This window comes from Chelmon rostratus, chromosome 5 (genome assembly GCF_017976325.1).
Source record: "Chelmon rostratus isolate fCheRos1 chromosome 5, fCheRos1.pri, whole genome shotgun sequence".
NCBI classification, from domain to species: domain Eukaryota; kingdom Metazoa; phylum Chordata; class Actinopteri; order Chaetodontiformes; family Chaetodontidae; genus Chelmon; species Chelmon rostratus.
This window is the reverse complement of record NC_055662.1, coordinates 15671394-15699032: the sequence shown is the minus strand read 5'-3', so window position 1 is coordinate 15699032 and position 27639 is coordinate 15671394. Positions and strand designations below refer to the sequence as shown.

The 27639-nt window shown below is 41.0% G+C and overlaps 3 protein-coding genes across 3 annotated transcripts; 1 reads left to right on the top strand and 2 right to left on the bottom strand.

Moving 5' to 3' along the window:
- Positions 1 to 632: 632 nt before the first annotated feature.
- LOC121607001 (corticotropin-releasing factor-binding protein-like) lies at positions 633 to 8769 on the top strand. The gene is made up of 7 exons (XM_041937647.1): positions 633 to 728; positions 863 to 950; positions 1536 to 1693; positions 2994 to 3204; positions 4454 to 4608; positions 7661 to 7781; positions 8309 to 8769. The coding sequence occupies exons 1-7, from the start codon at positions 648 to 650 to the stop codon at positions 8461 to 8463; spliced, it is 969 nt and encodes a 322-aa protein (XP_041793581.1). The 5' UTR covers positions 633 to 647; the 3' UTR covers positions 8464 to 8769.
- Positions 8770 to 14021: 5252 nt separating this feature from the next.
- Positions 14022 to 14638, bottom strand: LOC121607312 (CD59 glycoprotein-like). The gene is made up of 3 exons (XM_041938086.1): positions 14590 to 14638; positions 14386 to 14487; positions 14022 to 14191 (listed from the first exon to the last, which is right to left on the bottom strand). Exons 1-3 carry the CDS (start codon positions 14636 to 14638, stop codon positions 14022 to 14024), a joined length of 321 nt encoding a protein of 106 aa, XP_041794020.1.
- Positions 14639 to 16274: 1636 nt separating this feature from the next.
- On the bottom strand, positions 16275 to 22974 carry LOC121606075 (creatine kinase U-type, mitochondrial-like). The gene is made up of 10 exons (XM_041936210.1): positions 22876 to 22974; positions 20650 to 20815; positions 19888 to 20086; positions 19709 to 19804; positions 19389 to 19610; positions 19195 to 19280; positions 18342 to 18465; positions 17621 to 17755; positions 17402 to 17527; positions 16275 to 16555 (listed from the first exon to the last, which is right to left on the bottom strand). The coding sequence occupies exons 2-10, from the start codon at positions 20790 to 20792 to the stop codon at positions 16439 to 16441; spliced, it is 1248 nt and encodes a 415-aa protein (XP_041792144.1). The 5' UTR covers positions 20793 to 20815; positions 22876 to 22974; the 3' UTR covers positions 16275 to 16438.
- Positions 22975 to 27639: the final 4665 nt, after the last annotated feature.

The window sequence follows — 27639 nt, the reverse complement described above, 5'->3', positions numbered from 1 at the left end:
TATGAACTTAAAAAAAACACATGTCACATATAAGCATATGTTATTATATTGTGTTTATTTATCAGGGACAATACCCATTCATCTACAGCCTATAAGGTTCATTTACATCCAGCCAAAGATCTTTATAGATGTTTATATTTATAGAGTTCCAAGGCGCTCTATAAATACAGTATTAGCCTAACTTTAGAACGATTGATCAGATGTTAAATATGTTGCATATCTGATCAATTTAGGGATTCTACATTTTTTAATTTCAGTATTTACCATGTTAAAGAAAAATAAATAATAAAATGCAGTCAGTGTGATAACCACCACACAATGCAATGGCCTGACTAAGCTATTTATATGTTGAGCAACAATTTTATCAAAGTTGGCAGGTTTGCATTATGACTTTTCGTCAGATTCGTTTTTATGCGCAGTTATCATCGGTTCTTACACAGCCAAGCTTACTCAAGTGTCCTGACAGTGGTCAGAGCGACAGGTTTTCACACATGATTAACAAGCCCGCACGGCTCAGTGTCTTGCAGTGACCCTCTGCTGCAGGCCTGCCTGTCTGTGCGCTGCTATAAAAGCTGCCAGCGCTCAGGCGGCTCTGTTATTTCCCCCCTCTGCTTCAGGACACACTTCACCCAGAGACGCGCTTCAGCATGTCGGCGGCTCCGCGCACGCAGCTCTTCCTCTTTCTCATCTCCCTCTCGTCCAGGATGGGGCTCAGCCGCTACATTGAGGTGCGAGTTTTGATTGTTAATCTTAATTCCGCAGTGCTTCAGCCGAAGTCAGGCAGGTTTAACTGGTAAAGTTTCTCCGTTTGCAGCCTGAAATTTAAAGTCTATTAATCATGTCATGTTTTTTTTTTATGCAGGACAACGAAGCTTCAGATGGATTATATTCTCTGCTCAGTTTGGACCAGAAAAGGGAATCAGAGGACTTTATTTTCCGCCGACCTCTTAGTAAGTGCAACCCCTTAACAATGGTTTTATTCAGTAGCTGATTATGCTGAACAGTTTTCCGACCAAACAACAAGTAAATCCTTCGAATGGGCTTATTAAAAGTATTTGAGGGGATTCAATTAAAACATTCAGAGATGGTCATTGCAGCTCTAGTATTCAGCCAGGTAGAACCCATTTAATACTCCATCAATTGATCACTTAATCAATTCATGGCTCCATTTTTATACTGTACCAGCAGTAACTATAGGACATCCATGCAGTATTTCCCCTGCAAATGTCAGAGATCAGCTGTGTCAATGATTTGTGTGAGTCCACTTCTATCAGAATTATTTAACACTTCCAGGTAATTTTGGCTCAAACTCATCAGCTCTCCAGTGAGAGCAGAAAAAATGTTCTGTTAGACCATAAAGCTGATTACCTGCACACTTTGAGTTCATGACCGATTTTTGATATCACACTAACTCCATTATGTTTGCTTGTGGTCAAACGCTGAGTGACAGTGTGTTGTGAGTCCCTCCTCTGTCATTATGTAATGTGTATGTCTCTCTGTGTGTGTGTGTGTGTGTGTGTGTGTGTGGTTCGCAGGATGTTTGGACATGCTTGCCACTGATGGCTACTTCACCTTCGTGGCGTCTCAGCCACAGCTGGCCTGTGCTGCATTCATCATCGCTGAGCCCAGTGAGGTCATCAGTCTGGAGCTGTCTGACGTCAGCATCGACTGCAGCGCCGGAGACTTCATCAAGGTTGGCTCCACTCGCCGAAAATAACACCCACACAACCCCAACTCCTCCGCGAGTTAAAGACAGGACGTTCAAGGCTTTGCCATTTAAACCCTGAATCCTGTTTCATCTCCTTCTGTTTGATTAAAATGGTGCCAAACAGGGTTAAGGCAGCGTTTAAGGGCCAAACACACACACACTGGATCCTCTCTACATTGGTCACATTACCCAGAGCAAGTGTGGGAAGAGAAGGCTTTAGTTGTGAAGCCAAGCTTGCCTGTTACATCGCAGTTTCAGTCCACGTGGGCCAAAGTGTTAAAAGGCACGGCACAGAGAATCACTGGTCCACTTTATAATTAGAGACTGGGTCGAGGTGTCATCTGGAAGATTGCAGCATGTGCCCTGTACAGATCCGTCCCTTTTAGCAGCAGGAACACAACCAAACAGCACATGTCTTTGTTTTTGAACACAAAGATGAGATTTACTGAATATTTATAGAACAAAATTCATGTTGGATTCTGCTTCTAATTAAATATGATTCACACACACAGCAGCGTAGATGGTGCTGTAAATCGTATTGGACTAATAGCCTCAAAAAGACATTGAAGTAAAGTAAAAAGTAAAGTTGAATCAAGTTTAATAGAAAACATAAGGATATTTCAGCAACTGGTGTATTGATCAACTCATTTAACACAGTATGACAGAAACTGCATATTCATCCCACATCACAGATTCCAAGAAAGTTGGGATGCTGTGTCATGAATAAAACAAATGTGATAGTTCGCTAATCCTTTTTGGCACACACTCAACTGAAAACAGCACAAAACAACATATTTGATGATTTCCTTCATCAGCTTAATATATTTTTGTAAATATTTGCTTATTCTGAATTTGATGCAGCAGCACGTTTCAAACAAGTTGGGACTGGAGCAACAAAAGACTGGGAAAGATGTGAAATGCTCCAAAAACACCTGTTTGGAACATTCCACAGGTAAACAGGTTGATTGGCAACAGGTGATAGTATCATGATTGGGTATGAAAGGAGCATCCTGGAAAGGCTCACAAGCAAGGATGGAGTGAGGTTCACCACTTTGTGAACACATGATTGTATAAAGGATGCAACTACATACTACATGGGCTCAGGAACACTTTGTTTTTTGGCAAATTTCAAACTTTCACTCCATGTTGTGTATGCAATGGGGCAGTAATGATAATAATGATTAACATTATTAATTCAATTTTTGTGTCTATGTACTCAACACTTTGTATGTGCTCAACACATTCTCTCAAGTAATATGAGAAAAATGTTGTATTTCTCCTCCAGATGTTTGATGGCTGGGTTCTGAAGGGAGAAAAGTTCCCCAGCAGGCAGGACCACCAGCTCCCTCTGCACCAGCGCTACACAGACTACTGCTCCTCCACAGCACCAGCAGCCACCAGCCGCTCCTCTCAGAACGTCGCCATGATCTTCTTCCGCATTCACAGCCCTGACAGCGGTTTCACCCTCGCTGTCAAAAAGCTACACAACCCCTTCCGTGAGTCCTGCTGCACATCCTTGAAGTCACTCAAGGGCTCAAAAGTCTAAAAGCAAAGTAAACGGAAACAACATCCATACAAATAAGACTAAATTGTAACCAATAAAACAAAATCTTAAGAACGAAAAATGTAAACAAGATTCAAGGCCTCGCATCTGAATCAGATTTATGTTCTTTATCTTTAAAGGTGCGTTTTAAAATCAGAGCCACTTGTGTGCATGCATGTGTGTTCTTCCTGGTCATTTGTGCTTGGTCGAGCATTAATCAAGGCCGAGAGCGACAGGAAGAGATTGAGTGAGGGGGGTGCACCTGTTTTCCAGCTGCTTGACAAACACGGTGTTAACACTGTGTCAAGCAGCATAACAATCACAGTCTGGCTGCGAGACAAAGACAGAAAAAGAAAGAGCACTGAGGGAGTGACACTGACACAAGGGAGTTTGAATGGATAAAGAGCATAAATCTCTGCCCAGTATATGGGGTTTTATTCAAATATTGACCATTAACTGCAGCTGTCCACGATAAAAAAACCCCATTTCATCTGATCACAAGCTTCTGCTGTGCTACAAATGGCTGTGACTGGGCAGAACTGGCCATAAAGCAGCATATCTCTACATGCAATGATTTGGATATGCACACAGAAATAAATTAGCAGCAGTAAATATGTTATGTCCCTCAACAAGTGTAGACCCTATGGGAGAGTCCATTTTTAGGAGGCAGCAGTGTGTTATTCCAAAAATTAAAGGTTTTATTTACATTCATTTTGTTCCTTTGTAAATGTCAGTGAGTGTTGGAAGAATGATGCACATATACACAGGTTAAAAGTCATTTATCGAGTCTTTAAATCTTGCACTTGCAGAACAAATAACACTTATTAATATTTGTTTGAACATTCTGTCCTCAGTTTTGATTGTACGACTCTTTCACCATGAAAATGTCTCTAAATGAGCAACATGCCCGCTGGAGTAAAGCATTCCGACTCCTGTTGGTGCCTGTCTAGTGTACCATACTGTTATCAATTCAAATTTCATTACTTTCTTATCTTTGTCGTCAGAACTGGAATTGGATTTCCATGCTCAGCCCTAATTGTGTCCCCTCCCCGCAGTCAGCCTTGATTATGTCCAATTTGTGACATGAGGTGTCAGTAATGAGTTTCTCTGGTGATGGGGAACTGTTAATTTGAAACCTCTCCTCTTGGGTGTGTGTGCGTGTGTGTGTGCGTGTGCGTGTGTGTGTGTGTGTGTGCGTAAAGCCTGTAACATCATGTCTCAGAGTCCAGAGGGCAGCTTCACCATGGTGATACCACACCAGCGCAGGAACTGCAGCTTCTCCATCATCTACCCCGTGGAGATCCGACTGACAGAACTGAGCCTGGGGCAGGCCAAGAGCAATGAGCTCAGCCCACAGGTCACACACACACACACACACACACACACACACACACACACACACACACGCACACACACACACTGAAAAGACAAACAGTCCCCACTCTCACTTCTCACTTTGCTGAAATTCGGTGCCAAATGCCATCGCAGACAGTTCTTGGTGCATATGTTGGTCTATACTGTTCATGAACTTTTAATATATTATAGAATTTATTTTATAAGTTTCAGTTCTCAATTAGGATCCATCAACCTTGGGTCAAAACTAATCCCTTTTATCTATACATAACCCTAATAAAAGAGGGGTAGCCCTGTTCCAGACCTCTGAATGACTGCCCACATCTCAGATTCACTCTGAAGTTCACATCGGTTGGGAGCTGTGCTCGTTGATGGGTGTTCCCTCCCTGTTCCATCTCCCTGTTATAGAAACAGTCGCCCAATCAGAGCTTAGTAGGTTTGCCACATGGTACCCATGAGCATCTGTTTGAGACACACTAGACTTTCAACTCCACTGTAAACCCATCAGCAACAGCAATATTGCATGCTCAGCGCAAGGTGGCGTAGTATAAAGAGCAAGAAAGTCCACAAGTAGAGGAACGTGGGGTGGATGGATGGGTCAAACAAACACATGACTTTCATCCAGGAGACCAGGATTCATGTCCCGTGAGAAATTAAAAGTGAACTAACTTTTCCTAAACCTAACCAACTAGTTTTGGTTTGTGAACCTAACCAAACTGCGACCATCTGACAAAATTAACCACATGTTAGAAAGGCTTTCTGGCAGGAAGGCTTTGAGCGACTGTATGTGTGCCTGTATGAGGCGCCAAGGAGCGTGACAAAGCATCAGCATTTGACATCCTGGGAATGAGAACAGGTTGATCAATCCTGCCAGCACCTCCACAGATGTGCCTCCATTTAACATGTTAAATGTTGTTTGTTTAATCAGCGCAAAAACTGAAGTGTAGAAATGACAAAGTGTACTTCTGGACAGAGCCAGGTTGGATGTTTCTCACTGTTTCCAGTCTTTATGCTAAGCTAAGATAAACAGCTCCTGGCTCCAGCTATATATTTAATGTTACCTTATAGACATGAGAGTTGTTTTAACCCTCTTACCTAATTCTTGGCAAAATAGTGAAAAAGCATTTTTCCACAAAATGTTAAAGGATTATTTTAATCACTTACCTTTATTTGCCCTATTTTGACCTTATCCATTTTATATTGCATGCATGGATAATGTAGCGACTGAAAAGCATTGGCATTAAATTTAAAAAAATGTTTTCCTTGTAAATAATCCAGGATCTTTGAGAGTCGTCCTAAATCAATGTTCTGTTTGGCAAATTGTTTGTCCCACATCTAACATTCACACTGAATGTTCAGTTGAGATATTGTCCAGTTTCTGATGCATAATGTAAAGGCATCAGTTAATAGTATTAAAGAAAAATGTAAACGGTCTATCAAAGACTGTGAGAAAACAATGTGAAAGATGGACCTACAGACAATTTTCACCTGAATCTGTGGCTCCCACTTTATGGAGCTTCAAAGGCAGTTTCTTATTGCTTAAGTGCCTGGACCAACTTTACTGATGTGATTCCCTCTCACTGCTCTCATAGTGCCGTTTTCAGCTGCAGCAGGAAGCTGTTTTTGGCAAAAAAAAAAAAAAAGAAAAAGAAAAGCCACAGTACACAACCTGCTCAGCACTACACAGCAAACAGACAAAGTTAGCAACTAGCTGGTGGACATAGGAGAGCATTTAGCAGCTGGAGTTGGTGGAGACCAAAAACTGAACTAAAACAAAGTGAATATTGGACTTATATTCATCAGGTGGGCGGAAATATGACATGTTGGTCCATAAGAGCTGTGTTTGTTCACAACTTGTTTGCACTTTGGACCAACATAATTTTAATTTTAAATAAAATTGCTGATATGAACACATGTCCAAATACCGTACAAGGATATAAAAAGTTACAGGAACAATTGGAAATTTAACCTATTTACAGTCTTGATTACTACTGCCTCTGCAATTTCTGCTATTACATCAACTACAACCACTAATCTGTAGGAGTTAAAAGCTGAACTAGAAGCGAACCAAAAATCTGCAACATGTAAATCAAAAAAATAAATAAATCACATAAAAAGGTGTACAAAATAACAGAAATATTTCAAGTATGGAAATGTAAAAATGTACTTAATGGTTCAGAGCTACAGTTCCAAAGACCTTCAGTAATAAACACCACATAAACTCCAAATGTCTTCAAGTTGGGACACAAATGGTGTAAATCATGTTGGTAAAAAGGCTGAACAAAACACAATAAATAAGCCGGTCCGACACCGGCTGCCAGACTGCTCACATTATGATCAACTGTAAGCGTTGGACTTCCTGGGCCAAACACAACAACCTGACATTTCTAGTCAAATGTTGAGGAAAGTCGTTCCAGAAGTATTCCAGTGCATGTAATCATACTTTATGTAAAACGCATGTGATAAAAGAATAGCATAGATAGAAAATGCATCAAAGACTGAAATGTGAGGTACCCTTTAGCTTTAGGGTTAAAGCATGATAACTACTACGACTACTGGCGATGTGATAGAATTGTCTCTTAGCTGCATCTAATCAATACTACACATTAACCAGCATTTGATTTTTTAAATTCTTTGAAACCTGCATTTTAACATACTTGCACACACAGGCTAGCCTTCCTTTTCGGCCCTTTTTTTTTTTTTTTTAGCTTTGTATTGTTACTTTTTTGGTGCATTTCATTTATGAACTATAGTATGAAAAAACCCAGGTCAGTTTCTTCGTCCTTTGTTTTGTTGCTTGAATGCGCGACACATGGACATTACCCAGTACCCTCCAGCCAGCAGGAATACGTATTGTAGTACATGTTCGTCCTTGTGCATTTTGCTAGCGGATACAAAAGATCTGCCGATCAACATATTGCTCCACAGCGCCACTAGTGGTCAAAAACTCCACAGGCTGCCTTTCATATGGCACTTTCATATGCACACTTGGTAAGTTACCTGTTTGCTTTAGTCTCACTTCAGCACCAGAATATTTTGTTGTTTGTTTTTTACAGAGACAGCTGTGGTCGGGCTGTTCGGAGTCAGGTGACTACGTGGAGCTGCTAGGGGGGAACGGGGTGGACACCTCCAAGATGTTCCCTGTAGCTGACCTGTGTTTCTCCTTTGGTGGGCTTGGTGAGTCCCTCCAGTTTACCTCCAGTGTGAACCTGTGATTTTCACTGTAAGGTTTCCATCAGAACAGTACCGTTTGGAAAGCTGATTTGTGTTATGCTATGCTATGCTATGCTTTGGCTTACCATTTTCAGTTTTAACTGATTTTCACTGAACAGTACCCTGATTTTTTAAAACACAGTTTGGCACATTTCACCGTGTGTATTGACTTTTCACCACAGTGCTACAGCAGTAGCGTCCCCTCATGATGAGGACAGTCCAGAATATGCTTCTAGAAAGGGAGATTCTGACAGATTATGCTGCATATGAGTCCTTCAAAATAAGAATAAAACCCTTCAACGTGGCAAAATCAACAAATATTTGGAATGCAAATTTGATTTAACAACCGGATTTTCACCTCATTGTAATATTACAAAAATAAACACTAATAAAAAAAAACAAACATGCATACATGTGTCAAAAGAAGGGTCGGTTACATGCTCTATGTGCACTCCGGTGTAAAGCGTGTGTTCCTCTCTTTGGTCCTCCAGCCCAGATGAAGATTGGCTGTGATAACTCTGTGGTGAGACTGGTGTCCAGCGGGAACTACATCAACCACGTTTCCTTCCAGTACCGACTACTGGAACAACACGAGCTCCCCAAGACCCGAGAAAACAGTCTTGACAACTTCTGCGCTGTGGAATGAGATCGCACACACACACACACACACACACAAAATCATCCATCTCACTGTAAATACATGTTTGACAAATACCATCGATGAATATTTTGTAATGTTTTTGCCAGGTATTTTATTTTGCGTCCTGATTATGCTAGCTTTGATCTTAGGGTATTTATTTGAGGAATTATTTGAATGCCTCTCAGATTTATGGATGACGGTGGAATTAATTGTTTTCTTTTTAGTCGTTTGTCAAGAAAATCTGTGGTTTATTATTTCTTGGCAAGAGCATTCATTTCAAACCTTCCCGCTGTTGTTTTCAGTTCATATCAGTTTCAGGATTCTTTGGGAGGTTTTACATCGCTGCTGTCTCTTCTGTTTAAATTGCCTTGACAATTTGAAATAAATATGACTTGCATGATAAAGCACATTTTTAATCTCTTGCTTTTGTGAGCCTTTTATCATATCATTTTGATTTACGTACTCACTCTGGGTTTGTTTTACTAGTATGCTTCTGCAGGAAGTGTCCATTTCACCCACAACCACAATATGTTCCTCAGATCTGAAAACATGGGACTGTTTTTCCGTCTAGTCCGGTTCTAAATACAATACAGGATGTGCTTTTGTGGTTCTGGGCTTTTAATGTTTACATCTCAGGCAGACTATTTATGTTTCCAGCCAAAATATGTCACATCCATACCCATGAGCTGCCTTGAGCGTCAAATGGTTTTGATCAGGGCAGTTGAGCAGGAAGATTTTCAAGTTGGTCAGGAGATTAAAATCAGTTTTTTTTTTTCAGCCAGGCTATGTGAAACCACTTTGGTCCAGACAGAAATATCTTGGCAACTGTAGGGTGGATTGCCATGAAACCTTTTACACACATTCATGGTCCAAAGAAGATGAATCCTTTGGAGATCTCCTGACTTCTCATGTAGTGCCACCATGAGCGTGACATTTGTTGTTGTAAGTGAAATATCTCTACTTGATTGGCATTCATGTCCCCTCTCGGGATCAACTGCAAAAACTTTGGTGAGTCCCTAGCCTTTCATCTAAAAAAGTAATCAGGTCCAGATTTTTATTTGTCCAGTATTTGGCTTATGACCAAATGCCTGCAAAACTAACAACGTTCTCATCAGCTTCAACTGTATTTTGTTTTTAGTGCTAGTCAGCAAATTTTAGCATGCTAACACACAAAACCTGAGATGATGAACATGGTGAACATTATACCTGCTGAACATCAGCATGCTAGCACTGTCATGGTGAGCATGTCAAGTATGCTAATATTTGCGTTTAGCTCAAAGCACCACTGTGACTAAGAGCAGCCTCATATAGCTGCTAGCACGGCTGAGAACTCTTAATCCAGTTTAACGTAGGGACTTTTACTGCCGTTTATCAGTATGGGTTTGATAAATACTATGTGGTATGGTAAAATCATGTATCTATGTCTTTAGCAGATGTTTAAGTGTTCACTGAGAAATGCTAATAATCATGCACAGACGCTCTCACATACTTCATCACCTTAGACTCCAGAAGAATAAGGCCTAATATTAGATCAAATGCTTGGAGTGTCGTCAGAGAGGGCGGCGTTGATATACTCCACAATGATACATGTGTGTATACATGTACAATGTAAATATGAATAATCCAGTGTATTAAAATATGTCCTTGGCAATCAGTATTAAGCAATGACTCATGCTTTTTTCTTCTTTCTTGTAATCCAATCTGTTCCAGAGACAAACTCCGAAATGGGTTTCATAGTGGTTGATCACTGCTCAAACTCATAATTGAAAAGGCTTAATACTGAGAGCACATAATGCACCACAAAGTTTTAGGTCTGTGCGAATGCAGGTTTGTTTGTGACCCCTCTCCATCACTGGCTGTTGAGCCCTAATCTTTTACGTACTGTACAGTTGTGGATCCTCAGTCTGAATGAATGTGCAGCTCTTAATGGGATTATCCCACAAGCCTCACTGCTCTTATCCCCCTCGACATCCTTTTTAACTGGCTCGCTTTTGATCTTCTCCTTACGTGGAATTAATCTCAAACCTGCTCAACCGTGATGATTCAATTAACCAGCGGATGTCTTTTTTCGCTCGATGTGTTGCAATTTTCAGTCTTCATTAGAGAATGAAATGCACTTTGGATGCCATCGAAAGGGATAAAGTCTGATTATTTGTTTCTAGCACTGGGCACAGCAGTTGTGAATACTCTGTGATGTATTTTTAGGGGCCTGTGATGGTGTTCTGGGAATGAGTTTGTCACTTGTCGGGCCAAAAGGGGTCGCGAGCCTTTGTGGGTGAGATGTGACCCTTTACAGAAAGAGACACTCTCGCTATATGAATAATACTGAAGTAACACAAATAGGAAATGATGTTTATTTAATTTATTTATTCACACTGGACTGGATGGTGAATACACCCCAAAGAGAAAAGTCTGTTACTCCTCATCTACTTCTTTCTCTTTCCCTTCCCGAAGAGCTTTTCTCCATTGGTATATTGTCTATGATTGTTTGTTTTAGTTTATTATATAATGACTTTAGATTTCATTCAGTATTTGTTCTTACTGGAAGGAGGAGGGCAGCCTCTCCTCTGTACAATGACAATGCTACACAGTTAGAATGGAGAGTACTATCAACAGACGCACCTTCGTCGTCACTCGGTTAATGGTCACAGTTTGCTGTGCGTGCACTGTACGATTTGAGCCCATTTTTTTGACTCATGAATTTCTGGTCAGCCTCCTTCTATCACAACTGATATGAACCAGAGAAGTTTTTTACTCATTTTATACAGTGGTCAGTATCCTATGTAAGTCTCAAGAAACTCTCTAAAACTGGTGGAAAAAAAGGAAAACAAGCTGGTGGTGCATGTGTACATGTACATGTGGACAGCTGGGAATAGAACTGCAGGGGCACTCCGCCTCTGCAGGTCCATGGTGCTGGTCTCCAGGGCAATAGGCCTGTATCTGTTTAGCTCCTCGTGCTGCATCACCAGACTTCCTCCTTTGACCCCGTCATAATTACTACGGCCACTAGAGGTTACCGCCTAACAATGAACGTAAATATGGGTTGTAATAACCTGCTTGCACAGACGGCTTATACTGATGTTTTTCTTGTGAGGATGGACTGAATAGAACAGTCAAAGAGTGAGCATGGACACTCTTTATCTCCCTTTTGTCCCTTTAGAGAGCATTAGATCAATCTGCTCACCAATTAACATCAGTATCTGACCCCAAAGCAAACGTGTCACAACAAATTACATACAGTACACTGTTCACACATTGCTTATGTGATTTACTGTAATGTACAAGAGCCTGTTATTTACAGTCTTTAGAAATGTAGTTTTGCTGCATCTGTCCAGAATCATTTGGGGATTTGCAGCTGTTATATATAGAGAATAACAATAATAAACCATTTGTCACATTTATTCCAACATGACTCATCAAGCTAAATCTACAGTAATCAATGGTGGAGATCCTAATGTGCAATAGCTCTTTTTTGCGCTGACTGCATTGAGTGACTCATAGGAAATGTTTTTCATGCACAGCTATTTTAATGTGATTATTTTTAACTGATTCTCTGATTGACCTAGATTATCCATACAGATTAACTACAGGTTTGTGGGTGTTTAAAATGTTTTTTTTTTTTGTATGGACGTTTGTTTTTTATTGATGACAATAATCAATATTAACCACAAACATCAGAGAATGACCTCCGTGACTACTACTACAACTACTACTATGATGAATACAGTTTACACACAGCCATAGAGGAGCTGGTAATATGTATCCAATAGTTCACCCCCGTCTCCCAGAAATTATGTTCCATATAACTAATTTGCATTCATAATTGCATTTTGCTGACAAACGTTGTCACTGCCTGGATTATGTTCAGAGTCAACATTTGTTTGAGTAAATCAAACGCAGCATGTCATGTAAAGTGCAGGACTGTGACTGTGGTTAGGAATACGCAACAAAAACCCTTTGCTGAAGGTTAGGGGAATCCTCTTATTCTAACATTAATGAAGAGCTGCCAGTGCCTAAACATAACCGTGGAAACATGAATAATGCCGTTGTCACTATGAGTGGACAGTGCATTGTAAGATTACCTATTTTGGCAGGAAACAGATGACATGTGTTGTGAGTTAACATACGTTCAGTACCAACATTTATGCAGCTTCATTTCCTCACCATGTTAGTAGAAAATGTCATTCAGTCGGCATAATGTTTCCTTCCAAACATATTTGCTGTTGCTAATTAGTTCAATGTTAACACAGGGCTCAATGGTTAAACACCAGTTGTTTTGTTTTGCCTTTTATTTTGTAGACCACATTACTTCAAGACTGACAAAACAAAGGAGGGTGTGTTTATTTATATGCAGTCGCTGTGTAATAGACCACTTTGAATAGAGTTCAGAGCTGATTATCAGCTGGGCGTGGTCTTGATCTGCTCTTTCAGAGGTGCAAACCAGGTCAATTGGTAATTTCTTGGCTGTGACTTCACATTCAAAAATGTCCATTAATTATACAGTTGCAATATAATTACCCCAGTAAATCAAACTGTGACCCGTGGCTGCCATTGGCCTGTAAACTTTAACGAATTGGCCTGCAGCTTTTTATGTAGTATTCTGTTACTTTACATCAGTCATAGCTATTATTTTGTACTAGGGTGATACTAATAATAAGGTTATGATTACATCCCAGTTACTTGATTTTACATGCATATGTTCCTAAATCAGGGCTCTGCCTAAGTTTGAAGTAAACACTGCTCACATAATCACATCAATCGATCAATAATGGATTATTTTCAAGAGGAAATTATTCAGAATAAGTACTTTAGTACTTACTCCTTAAAAACATATTTTATGTAAGAAATTCCCAAAAATAAGCTATGAAAGTGAAATCAGCTTGTGAACCTCTGAAATGATATTAGACATGAAACTGTGAGAATTGATGCACACATACCAGCAGCGATGGACTTGGTAACTCTCAGGAGTTTGTGCGCCACCTTGTGATTTCTCCTGTACTGCCCTCTACTGCCTGGTTTCATTAACTACATTGATACATGTAATGGAAGTATTATTCCAACAAGTTGCTCAAGTTTTTTAAATGAATGTAGTTATGTTTTTTGTTTTCTTTTTGTAGGATTTTCGATTTTATTAAAAGCTAGCAAAAAGGTTTGTAGCACCACATGCAAATTCAAGGAAAATATGTTTAATTATGAGCAAAAGTCAACAAATTGTCATCACCACTTTGAAGAAATTGATATTTATTTTATAAAACCAGTTTATATTTGGTAAATGCTATATACAGTATACAAATGTTCAAAAATATACAGTATCTCCAAAATGTGGATGTAAGTTAGAAGTAAGAGAAAATTATACTATACATGTAAACATTGGAATAATTACAGAGATACAGTGCAAAAAGCAAACTCTTTGAAATAGTCCACCAGGATTTAACATTTTAGGCTTCAAAGGCTTCATGGGCTCCAAATATATTTCAAAGATCACAACTGATTACCAGTTTGCCTCCTCCACTTGTGAACTCTTAAAGCACCGTATGAGAATGTAAAAATGAGGATGTTAAGTTTCAGATGAAGATTTTAATGATGGCTAAGGGTGCCAGAAGGAGAGGGAGAAAGACTCTGGTGTGTTTTGCTCCGTTACACATGTCTTCAGCACAGCATCTGACACCATTGGAATAAATTCTATCGCACATATCACTTCTCATGCATTGTTTGGTGATCAGATTTTCAGCAACTGCAACAGAGAAGGACAGAAAAGGTTCTCTTAAATTACCTGAAACAGAGCCTCAGACTATGTTGTCGTAAGGTTTGCTATGGCTGTACTAACTTTTACTGAAGCAACAGCAAAGATCATGTGAGGAAAAAGGAAAATTACACTATTTAGAAAGCATGACATTAAAGCCACGTGTGGTAGCAAATTAATCTCACCAATGGTGGTGGCACAGCGGTCAAAATGGTGAGGACAGGACCATATCTGATCGCAGGTGCCGGGGTTTGCCCCCCAGCAGGTGAAACACCTTAGCCCAGACACTGCTGACAAAAGAGAGTGCAAAATGCTCACAAAAGCCAACAAAAATAAAGTCACTTTCTGTGTTCATTTCTGTGTTGATTACTCATCCTTCTTGCTCTTACCTGCTGGCAGCAAGATGCAGATGAACGCCAAAGATACACACAACCTCATTTTGACCCTTTGATTAAATGGGAAAGTGCACGGAACTGAAAACGTGTCAGACCTCTGATGTCAAATGAGCAATATCCACTTCCCTGTGTGTTTTATAGTCTCACCACGTTGGTGTAGTACCTGCATGGGCAGTTCACATGTGGGGAGTGTCCTCCAGCCATATATAATCTTTAATGCTGATTATTTACTGTACATGTTGATGGCTCTTTACAGTCCCACGCATACATCATTAATCCCCTTTCAAAGGAATTCCAATGTTAATAAGAGTTTGCTTAACCAGTGTTGAAACTGCATGTTTGTCCTGTATTTGTGCAAGATATTTACCCGAAACTCTTCAGCTGCATGTGGTGAAGCTGAGACTGAAGCCGCCCCGCCTAGAGATATAAATGTGTAACTAATCAATGTTCATAGCTGCTTTGCTAACTATGATTAGGCTATTCACTACCCCTGCTCAGAAAATCCAATTTTAGCATCCATCAAATGAATCCTGGCCTCCTTCAGAATGCAGTGACTGCAGCATGAAGTGTTCGCTAACACACACTCATACACACACAGTTTCTGAGCTCTTTAGTGTAGATCTCTAATAGCATTAATAGATCTGCGTCATTAATCTGCTGCCAGAAAAGGACGAGCGACACAGACTTTCTGATCAGCAGGATTTAAAAGAGCCATTCTCCCAAATAATTAGAACACTAATTTCTCATGGCAGGGTGCCTTTGTTTATTAAGTATAATCCCCACTTCTTCTCGCCTGAGCATGTAAAATAAGATCAAAGTGGATGTGTTACTGTATTAAGCAGCCACCTCTGTTTGGCCTGTCTGGTGTCTGTCAGTAATGAGCTTGGCCTGTTACCCCTGGATTAAAGGCCTTGTATAGGATGCAGGTGAGGTCTGAACGCCAGGTTAACCACCAGCTGCTGAGGAGTAAGCCATCTTTTTGGCACTTTTTCATCCTGATGGGGTTTTTTTTCCACAACAAAATCTGATCATCAGAAGATGAACTCGCTGCAGTAATAGCAGTTATACTCTTATTTGTGACTCATAGTGTAGGACAAGCAGGAGTTCAGCACTTAATTATAGAGTCACAAAGGTCGTGGCTTTATTGTCCAATATAGCTTCATCTTATTAAGTCTGGCAGTCAGCCATGTTCCGATAACAACATCTCTGTCTGAGCAAGACAAGGAACTAGCAGAGCAGTGAAAGGTCAGGTCTGAGTGAGAGTGTGAGTGTGTCCTGTACTTTGTGTGCTCTCTTTTTTGTTTGACCTAGATGTGTTTTATTATCCTGTTTTGTTTACTGGTTTTATGGTCGCTATTCCCAATCTAATATCTTGTTGATCACATGTATAGTTAGTTATACTACTCTATAAAAATGCTTTAGTTTAGTCCTTAAATCCAGTGGTTCCAAACCAAGGGGTGGGCCCCCCTCCAGAGGTTCACAAGATAAATGTGGGGGGACCTGAGATGATTAATGGAGTAGAAAAGAAAAAAAAAACATAGAAGCATGTTTTGGCCTTTCCTCTAATGTTTGTTTTTTTTATGAGGCATTGCATAATTTAACCTTGACCTATTAATTTTCAAGAAATAAGTTTCAGAACCACTCCTTCAATATTTAATACCACCAAAAATTGTCAAGGTCAAGAGACTTTATTGTGCTTAGAATTCATGAACATGTCACGAATTTGTTGTGCATATAAGTCAGTACAGAGGTATACATGCAACGAATGCCTTGTATGCCTTGAGTTTAGCCACCAGCGGTTGGAGCACCTGCTCTACACCAGGATCCCCAGCAGAGGTGATGCTCACTTCCTGAATGGAGGGATGGGGGAGGGGATTTTGATGTCCTGCCCCCTCTCCAGCCTCTTCTCACATTCAATTAGGTAGTTTACACCGTCGATCACTAATTGCACCAGCTCCACCTGTGGGTACATAGCAACTAGTGTCATGCTCATTATGTAGCTACAAAGTTGCTGCACAGTTTCAGGTTATGTTTGAATTCTACCATATCCACGCACATGATCTACTATGGTCCTAATAATTACTTGACTCAGTGATTCTCCACTAGTATTGAGTGGATTTCAAGTGAAGAAGACCATTTGTGGTTGAAACGCTGTCGTGTCCATGAAGAATAAAAGAAGAAATGAGAACAAGATGGCAGTGTGCAGGTCCTTTTTTGTCTTTTTGGACATCAAAAGTGGACAGTTAAAGCAACTGTTTCGTCCTATTCCACTGCACATGTTTGTTTGAACTTAAAGCTTTACAAAAGTGTGTGTGCTTCTGGTCAACCTGAAATACCATTAAAATATCATTATAACCAAGCACTCCTACACTAGCACTATTAGTTGAGAACTGGTGACCTTCTTTCGTTCATAAATTGTCTTCAAGTGTAAATTCTCTGAAATTCTCTTTGTGTAACCTCTACTAGAACTTTCTCTGCTCTTGCTAGACTTTAACCACAAACATTACCCTGACCTTAACCGTCTGTGACCTTTAACAACCTTTGATTGGTTGCGCCTGTTGGGGGCCTTCATGGCAGCCTGTGTGAAAGTGCAGCATGAAAGGCTCAACTCAGGAAGCAGAAGTCTTTTAACCTCAACTGCCACATCCCTGCCTGGATTACAGATTAAAGAACAGCAGGGGGGTACGGTTATTCACAGCGCACACCTGTTGGGAAGTCTGCACTCCTCTGTCTGACTCTTTCTCTCTTTGCCTGCTGCTCTTTTCTACTTTTACTTCAGCTACTACCTCCCTCTTCCAGTGTTTACCTCTGACTTGCCCAGACGGTCGAGATTAGAGATGTCAACGGTGTCTCCAGTAGCAGCAGTGTCGACACCTCCTGTGCCTCTCTTCTGTAGCCTCAGGTTTTCCAAGATCTTTTTGAAGCGAGGGTCCTGGATCACAAAATCATTTTCAGACATGAAAACTGTAATACGGAGATAGTTTGCGTTGCAAGTGTGTGCCGGTCAGTGTGTGTCCTACATTACCCTGCTGAGGATGGGCAGGCGAATATGCACACCAGCCCTGAGCCCAGTGCCGAGGTTAGAGGGGCAGGTGAGGATGTAGCCCAGACGCTCATTCCACATGAACTCCCAACCCCTCTCCTGGATTAGATGCTCCACCTCAAAGTTGCAAGAAAACTTGTTTTTCAAGCAAATTCAAGCACATAACAAGACAGCTTCCCCACCCAAAGTCTCAACTCCCCTGTTTTCCTCCTGTCTTCCTGCCTCAGCACACACTGGTCCATCATTGCATTCCTCCATCCATCCATCCACAACCCTGATTTCTCCCTTCATCCCCTCATCCCTCTTCCCTTTACCCCTTCATCCCTCTACCCTCATCCCTCCATCCTTCACCCTTCATCCCCTCATCCCTTGACTCTCATCCCTTCATCCCTCACCCTTCATCCCCTGATCCCTTCATCCTTCTACCCTCATCCCATCATCCCAGTTCCTTCCTTACGGATCTTTATTAATCCCTCCTTCATCATGTCGGCCTTTGTCTATCCATAATATACATTAAAGTTTTCTAAATCCAGATCTAATTGAGGTCTTTGTCAATGAATGCAGTTTTGTAGGCAGTGATTTCAGTCCTTTACAGTACTTTAGATAAACTGCATGGATTAACTACTTCAACTGGATAGGAATGACTGAGGTTGTTTTAAAAACTGGACTGTACTGCTGTAAGACTGCACAGAGACATGCACACCTGCTTAAGACCTCTGCAGAACCTTTCAAACACTCTCTTCATGTTTCCTCCTTTCTCCATGGATATGATCCTTGTGTGGTCCTCCTCATTGATCCAGATTAAGAAGTTCTTCTCATTGTTGTGCCTGAGACAACCAGGAGGGCAGAATTAGACTCCAAGTCAAAGCTGGGTTTTGATGTTCATGGTAATATGTCTGCTGGTGCAGTTGAATCACTTGAAAGGAAAACATATTTTCAATCACAGTCAGCAGTGAAAACGTCTCTAGTGTCAGGCCAGTCACGGTCCATGAAGGCATCTGCGTTTTGTTTTTTGGTGATTTTAAGCCACCAGCAATGGGGCCACAGTGTTTTCCACATAATCTCTTTTTACATAATTTTACAGAAAAATAGTTTAATCCAATTCTGCTGTAAAATTCACTCCTCTCCAGCCATACTGGTCCAACTGTACAGTGGTGGTGCATAATGGTATCCGTTAGATTGTATTCTCAAATCCTTGCTAATTATGTATCTACCATAAATCGTATCTAACAAGTCAGTAAATGTCATCAAATGAGACACTGCTATGTTTCTAAAAAGAAGTTATGGAAGGAAGACCATCCCAAAATCACAGCTGTCCTATTTGTGTTTCTTTTACTGGCTTTCTAAAATAATAATCCACTTGACTCCAGCACAAACCGATGAGTGAGCCCATGAATGAGGCATATCCCTTTCATCCAAAGAAGGGATTATTCTATTCTCTCCAAAAACTGTCTATAAGCACTCTAGTTAACTATGCAGTGACTACAGCCTACACAGGTTCTCTAAGATACAAAAACATCAGTTCTTCTTCTAGCCTGACTTCCTCCTAGTCTTACCAGATCCCACGAGCATCAGGCCAATCTCTGGCCATCCCAGCTGCAGTGAGCAGTGGTGACACAGGTTTATCAAACAGGAAGTGCTCCTGATTGGCCAGTAAAGGGACAGAAGATGGCAAAGGTCATCAAACAAAGCAGTACAGAAACCATCCTTGTGTCTGAGTGTGTTGGAGTGTGTGCGATTGTGCACTAACATCAATAAGCTGTTGTTGCTCTCTGTCGGACATCTCTCCCAGGCTGTAGTAGCGACCAGCCAGGTCTCCCCTCAGGCCGGACAGAGCTGTCACAACCACACGCTCCACTTCACGGCGCTCGGAGCGAGTGCACGCAGGGGGCAGGCTCAGTCCACGGATGCTACGGCCGGTGCGTACACGAGTTGACAACACGTAACGCTCATCAAACATTCCCGAGGTGATCTGAGGAGAATGTACTAGGTCACTATATGTGTAAACACAGGAACTGATGGGTGGATAACACCATGTGATGCAGAGGACAAAGGCGAGAAGAGTGCAACCTTGGAGGCATCCAGGTCAGTTGGGTGCTTCATTGTTCGAGGGTCATAGCCATTGTGCCTGTCCTTGATCACAGGGTCAAAGAGCTCAGCAAACACCTGATGGGACAAATCAAACACTCACTTTTCCTCATTTCAGAACTGAAGGCACAACAAGAAGATGCAACAACACTGACTCCAACCTCATAGCTCTCCTCATCCCCAGCTACCATTCCTACAGTCTTGATGAAAGGGTGCCCAGGGTTGTCCACCCCAGTCTGGATGCATTGGTCCACGGTCCAGTTGTTGGGGGTCATCCTGTCCCTCAGGCGTCCATAAATGGTCGGGGTCAGGGCTGCTGCCATGCAGTTGTTGTGCTTCCTCAGGTCAGGGAAATCAGCACTGTAGAAAGTTTTCAACAACTAACTTAGTGTTTGGACGAACAAGTTTCATGACTAGTAGAGCAGTTAGTCTAGTTTGTCTCCTTCTACATAAAACATTAAGTTCTAGTCAATTTATTCAATACAAATACAAATACTTACATTACCCTTTTATTTTGTCGGTTAATCATCTCGTCAGCCCATCTGACATGAGATGATTAACCACATCTGAAACATGATTCATGAGGGAGGCTTTGCCAAGAAATTATACAGTGACAGATGCATCTCTCTGGCGACAGAAACAGTCTTGTTGAAATTCAGCTGTAAGCAGTTTTGAAACAGGGAGTTTCTTGCATGTATAGCATGCACTGTGTCTCAATAAGCTCAAGCATTATCATGAAAGTGTTTGGTTTGATTTGTATGAGCAGGAGGTTTGGAAACCTCAGTCTACAGTCTACAGTTTACATTAGTAACTAATTAGTAATTGATCAGCTGCCTTAATGTTTCCTTTGATGGAAACAATAATATTTGCCATTTGGTTGACACACTTCAGAAATACACACATACACACTCACACACATGTACCTGGGTGGATACAGCCTCTTCCTCTCGGCTGCAGCAGTGCTGTCACTGAGGAGGTATCCAGATGCCAGTGTGCCAGCCCCTATGCTGGCAAACATCACGGCCGTGTTACGGCCAGACATCATACGGGTGAAAGAGTTCGCCATGGTTACGTGGTCTGGGTTATTACCTGGTGAAAGGTCAGAGGGCAAAGGTAATGTACCATCAAAGATGTCATGCGTGTCTGTTTTAGTGAATGACAATGAGTAAGGTTACTGCTGGCTGTCAATCAAATTACACTTTTATATCTGTTACATCTTGTGTGAAAGTTCTGTTACTGGGTTTTCCACCTCATAGCACAGTGTAGGTATTCACAGTGATTCTGGAAACAGTTGGTTACAGTCTCACTATATATGTCAGGTTATGTGTTTATGTTAATTCCTCCTTTGTAGCATGCTAATGAGCTACTGGTTAAAGCCTGAACTTCACTGCAGCATCTTGCCTGAATGTCACAGACGACATTCAGATAGTTGGGAATCAGATTATTAAACTCAGACTGGCCACAAGCACAGAGGAGAGCAGAAAGACAGCAATCTAAACGTATCTGAGAAGAGGATTTGTTGTACAGCGTTATAACAGGAGTGTGTATTTCTCTTTAGACTTTAAAGAGGGAGTTTGTCACAGCTGTATTTTCCATATTGTTCAACAGTCATCTTAAATTTACATTCGGATGTATTAACACGCCTCTTCACAAGAACATACTGAGACAAAACTACTAATTGCATTAAGCTATCAAATGCTTAAGAAGAGATACTCCTGCAGTCTGCCTGGTCAGATTATTCTAGAAGCAGACAGAAGCTGTCTGATTGGTCAGCCTGGGTGAACCAGCAGCCCAGGTGATCAAATGATTTTGTGATTGGATACTGATACCACCATATTAATATTATGTGTCATGGCCCCTTCTAACGCATGTCAGTCTGATCGTATCAATCAAATATCAGAACTGCCAATCACATCATGCAAAGGACAGTTAATTAGCTCTTTTCTCTGTTATTTAAGGCTTACAGTGGAAAAATACACATAGCATTAAAACTGCAATATAAATCAGTATTAGAGCAATTCTATGAGATGTTGCTGTATTTTTGTTCAGTACCCATAATACAAATGGAAATTCTGTTTCACAAAGTCACCTCTCACACACACACACATGCACATGCACACACGCACAGAGTATTGATAGTAGCAGTCAGTGAGGTTAAGCTGTTGTGCCAGTTTAGAGTTGGCATCAGCCCTGAACAACACATGATCCTTTCTGACATCCTGGGACGGTCATCTGAGATTACACAAGCCAAACAGGAAGAAAATAGAGACAGAGAGTGGGCAGGCGGTGAGGAGGCGTCGAATAAAGAGAGGGAAAAAAAAACACTGAGTTTGAGAGGAGCTGTGGAAAAAATACGCACAAGGTAAATGGATAGAAAGACTTGCAAAGGAGAAGGAGCAAGAGGAGGGTGAGGGGCAGAAAAGGGTGTGTTCAGGGTCACATTAAGGCCACTGAGAAAGGACACTTAAAAGAACAAGAGTGGAAAAGGTAGAACTAGAGGGATTCCCATCAGAGACTGGAGGATTAAAGGAAGAGGGAAAGCAATGAGGAGAGGTACCTGAACCCTTTCACCTTTCCTGAAATGAGGAAAGACATTTTACAACATGTTCTTTGGTATTTTGAATAAGAAAATCAGTCTCAGGTGTATGAGACACAGCTGCAGCTTTGATAGAGGAACACATTACAGCAACCAGTTGTTGGCAGGTGGCTGGTCCTTGTTAATATCAGGCAGATTAAGAGGCCCTAATGCAGGAGGCTGCTGTGTAGCCTATACAGTGTGCTGTAAATGTGCACCCATGGAGCTGGTAAAAAAAAAAGGCTGAGGCAGCTTTTGTTCTCTTGGTGTGTGCAAACATGCTGGGAAACAAAGCTTCAGTTCTACTACAGATGATTAAAACATTGAAAATGAATTCGATCCTGATTAGCTCTATATGCAAACTCAGTGACAATATAACAATATAAATGCATTGCCTTGTTTCAGAATATCCTACTTTTTTCAGGGTGAGGTCGATGCCGCTAGTTTGATCAAAAACAACTGGATGATGTCTGAAAGTCAGCATAAGCTGCTGCTGTGACAGTCATTTTACACCTCCAGGGGAAGCATGCGATCATAAGAGCCGAGAGGTGAGCAAGGAGAGTGTGCTACTCACCTGAGGTTTGCCTGAAGAGCGGAGGCAGCGAAGGGCCCGTTTGTTTCCTGCAGCTCAGTCCAGAGAAGCTCAATCTGCAGAGTGAGAGCAGACTGAAGAACAGAGATGGGATCAGAGAGAGAGAGAGAGAGAGAGAGAGAGAGAGAGATGGGGACAGTGGCTCAGGATTAGCCTCTCACTGGGTAACAGACTGAAAATCCTCTTTCTACTGTCAGTCAGCATGTCTGCCTGCCTCTTCGCACATGCACTCCTGCACATGCATGCTCACACACACACACACAAACACACAACACACACACATACAAACTCACAATGGCCATTTATCATTTTATGTCATGTTCTTTATAATATGACACACCTGAAATACCTTAAATTCTTTGTTCCTGTGCACACGGTTATTACATAACTGGGTTGATCAGTCAGTCTTGGGTACACAGGTCACACTGATCCAGAAGAAGGTGGAAGAAGGACTGTACTCAAATTATTTAGTTAAGTAAAGAAGCAGCAATGCCACAGACTAAAAATACTCTGTTACAAGCAGAAGTCCTGAATTCAAAATGTCACTTATATAATGATGTGTTAATATGTAAGCCGTACTTTCATGTTGTCATTGGTCTTTTGTACTTTTGATATTTTGATCTGTAGCAACTGACCATATAAACTGATCATATGTTTCATAAAATGTTGATTTGAAATGTAGCTAGTAGCTATAAATTTTAACTGAAAGTAGTGAGGGAAAAGTGTAATATTTCTGTACAACTGTTCATCAGTTGTAGGACAACGTGTGAGTATATTATATGTATGTGCTGATAGACCTAATTAGACTGGTCAAAATGTGGGTCAGGGTTATCTTATCTGTCTGCATGAATGTCAACCTTCACAATGAATCCACTTCCTGAAAATGTTCCAGTATTTCACGTGCGGTTTTATTGTAGTATGAGCGTAAAGTCCACTTTCAGTACTGACATGGAGGGTGAGCGGAAAAGTTTCCCATGGAGGCACAATACTACACAAACATGCAGAGTGCAGCCTAATGCTTATAGTGTAAAGGAACATTTTCAGTCAACTTTGCATACAATATTCATCAGTCCAGTCTTACTGCCCATGAGCTGCTGTCTGACTCAGTAAGGCCAAGATGTCAGACTCACAGCGTTGCTGCAAACTGCAACCAACTACAATCCATCTGTCTTCATATCTGCTATAAAACTCCTACTGAGCGACAAATGCTTACAACCTACAACTGCCACCGGTTCATCAGCACTAAAAACTGACAGCCGATTCCACACGAACAACTTGGAAGCTCCCCTCGACAACATTTGGAGCGATGACTATATCGCATTGCAAACACTTGCTCAAGTTCCTTCACACTGTGCCATTTTTCTCTTTCCCTCCCTCTATCTCAGTCTGGCCTGTCTCGCTGTGTCCCTCACTCTTTGGTTAATATACCATTATATTATACATGTATATATACATAAACATTTTACTTGCACATTTGCAACATCTAAACATATCATCCATAATCAGATCACCATTAGCTGGGATTAAAGAAGAAAAGGTGCATTCTTCCATTTTTTACACGTGAGGTAGTTGGTGCTGGTGCCAAAAGAGACAATGCCATTCGTGACCACAGGGTGGCAGGATGGCCACAGAGCTGAGTCACACTGCAGGACAGTAAATGTGAAGACCCTGACGTCATTTGTGGAACTTCAAGCTGACACCCTTCAGCAGTGCTTTGTGATGCAAGATAATGTTTAAAAAACGTTTGAGGAGGATGTGGAGACTCAGTCTACAGGCCTTATACAATGTTTCCTGTTTTTCAGTGCTGTCTTCAGTTGGTGTATAGTATACTGATAAAAGGAAAATGTTCATATTTTTGGTTTTGGCACATGGTTCGACCACACCGATGCTCTTACGAACAACACAAATTAATTCCCTGTGCGCTGGAATGTGATATTGTCTCTGTTGAAAGACACAGTAACAAATGTCTTTATAGGCCAATTTAGAAGTGGTTGACCATTTACTGTAGTCTTTTTTAGACATTAGCAGCCATGCCAGCCTGAGGAATAGCCTTAATATACGCTGAAATGGGAGCTCTTATTGCGTTTGCTTTGCAATCTTTCACTGTTGTGAACATGTCTGGATAACAATACTGGATGAGGATTTAGTGTTGTTTTAAATTTGACTGTGAGAGCACCCAGGGATACCACTGTATCTGCTCATCCTGTGCCACATCTGATTGAAACTGAGGGCTCGGAACTGGACAGCGACAAAGAGAATAATGTTAATTCTTAAATTTGGTGAAAACGACCTTCAGTCTAGCCGTGGACCTCAGCTGATATAGATAAAACCTCTGAATAATTAAACTGCTCTGATACAGGAGTACTTCTTTCCTTGTAAACATATGTATACTGTTTTACTACAGGTTTTTATTGTAGCCTGATGTTGCTGCTTTCTTCTGAGTTAAGAACCAAAACATGCAAAGTTAATTCTTCCTTTGTCCCCCAAAGTTTTGCAGTTTGGTCCCATATTGTAGATGGAATTTACTGATGCACCAGAGGTGTTTGAAGCCCTACAGTATGTTGAAAAATTGACATTGGAGTTAACATTAAGTGCAGCTGTGGCATGAGGATGCACAAGCAGAAGCAATGTAATATCACTGAAATGATTGTACTGTCCAAAGAAATGCACAAACACATAAGGCATGTTGAATTTATTTCCCCTGCACCTACAAGTGAAAAATGCAAACAAATACACAAACATAATATTACAATACAAACACAGCATCCAGTATCCTCAAACCTGTGTGTGAAACAGACACTCGGAATTACAGACGCAGTGCAAAGGACGAGTTTTTCCAAAAGCAAAGCCTGAAAACATTTCCTCTAATCAATCTGGAACAAGGTTATTGTTTCATGAGGAAAGTTCTCTGTTTTCACTGAGGCCTGCATAACTTCCAACACTGCTACTGCATAACAACAGGCTGTTTTGCAGATGACATAGCCTAAAGATTATGCTTGGCTTTGTGAGCTACACTAAGAGACAAACGTGCCAGATTTGATGGAAAAAGTATTGTTTCTATGCCTTTTAGCAGAGCCTCCCGACAGCTACAGAGACAATATTAATATAGAGAAGCAGAGGGCGAACGTACAGAGAGCATCTGGTCAGACATGCACAACATGCAGCTGTTGTGTGCATGCAGGACAACTATGTTCATCATATCAGCAATACAGAAAACAAATTTCAATTAATCAAATGCTACATTTTTTTAACCTTCAGAAGACTTTTCTTTTTCTTTTTTCTTTTTTTTCTTTTTTTTTTTAGAATAAAGTTAAACAGATTTCTTGCAATACAAGAGCCTGGGATGCAAAACTAGAATTCCACATGAAAGCAAACAAGACAAAAAAAGAAAAAAAAAACATAGAATAAAATCTATATTCACAGCATGACAATTCAAAATATTTCTTCATCAATCATATGATATGTGTGGAGTCACTATATACAAAAATAGGATACAGTATCTGATGAAATAAATAGCATGGTAAATAACGATCATACTGTCACTCAAGCAAAGCTACATCTCAGAGAGTGCAAAAACTGTCCCAGCCTACATCCAAGAGTTACACACTGGGACCTGACTACACACGTCATTATCTGACACTTTGTAAAAGCCCAAAAATCAAAACTGCACACAAACGCCGCAAAAGCTTTGGGTCAGTAGAGGTTATAACAATGTTTAAACACTAGAGGGAGATATTTGCTGACGGTTCGACGCTGCAATGGCCGTTACTGTGTTTACACTAACATGCTACATGACCTATTTTCTGAAAAAAGAATGAGTGTCCGATTTTTTACAGGAAACCATAAGATTTAGCAGGACTTCATGTGTGTGAATTGGCAATCGTGGGGAAATGGACCTACACAAGTGGAAGGCACTGATCGAGTGTTTCATTTTGTGTCATTCATGTGGACGTTTTTTTTTTTAAAAAAAGGAGAGCTCTAAATTCCCATGGGAAGTCTTTTAGGCAAAGATAGACTAAAGACAAATTCAGAATTCAGCGTTTTATCCGTGGAAAAAAATAAGCCACTTTGTCAAAATATATCAAATTTTCCGTTTTAAATCCTCTTTATTTGCTTCATTTTAGTTCCTTTCTACATTATATTTGAAGGCTTAAAGGCGCGTTGCCCTTCCCAGCCCACTCATGATGCATAGTGGCTTAGAGAGTCACCCTGGAAAAGAGTGACGCATGCTAAGCCAAGGGTCAGGGGGCAGGTTGAAGGCCATTTAGACAGTTACATCCCAAGCTGAAATCATGCAAGTTTTTATGCAGTGACCATCATGACAGAAAGCATTTTTGGGGCTCTTGCTCCAGGACATGGCACAGATATGCACAGGCAACAGAACACAGACAACAGCACGGAGACACGAGCTCAGACATCTCTCTGTCACACTATCTGTGTGTGCTACATCTCTGTTACGTCCACTGTATTTCACCCCTCCTCTCCATGCTCCAAGCCTTCCCTGCACTCTCAGGCTGGTCTGAGGAAGCGTGATGTCAAGTGCACCACACTCTCGACTGAGGAATGATGAGCACACACAGACACAAGTCGTTTCCTCAAAACCCTCAACGCAGCGCAGCCAAAGCCTTTTCCTCTCGTCCTCCGTGAAGACAAACAATCCTTAGAAATTTCGTCTCATGCTCCCTTAGGCTTTCATAAAACTCTCAATCTTCTTCCTCTCTCACTTCAGTCTTTATCGCTCTTATT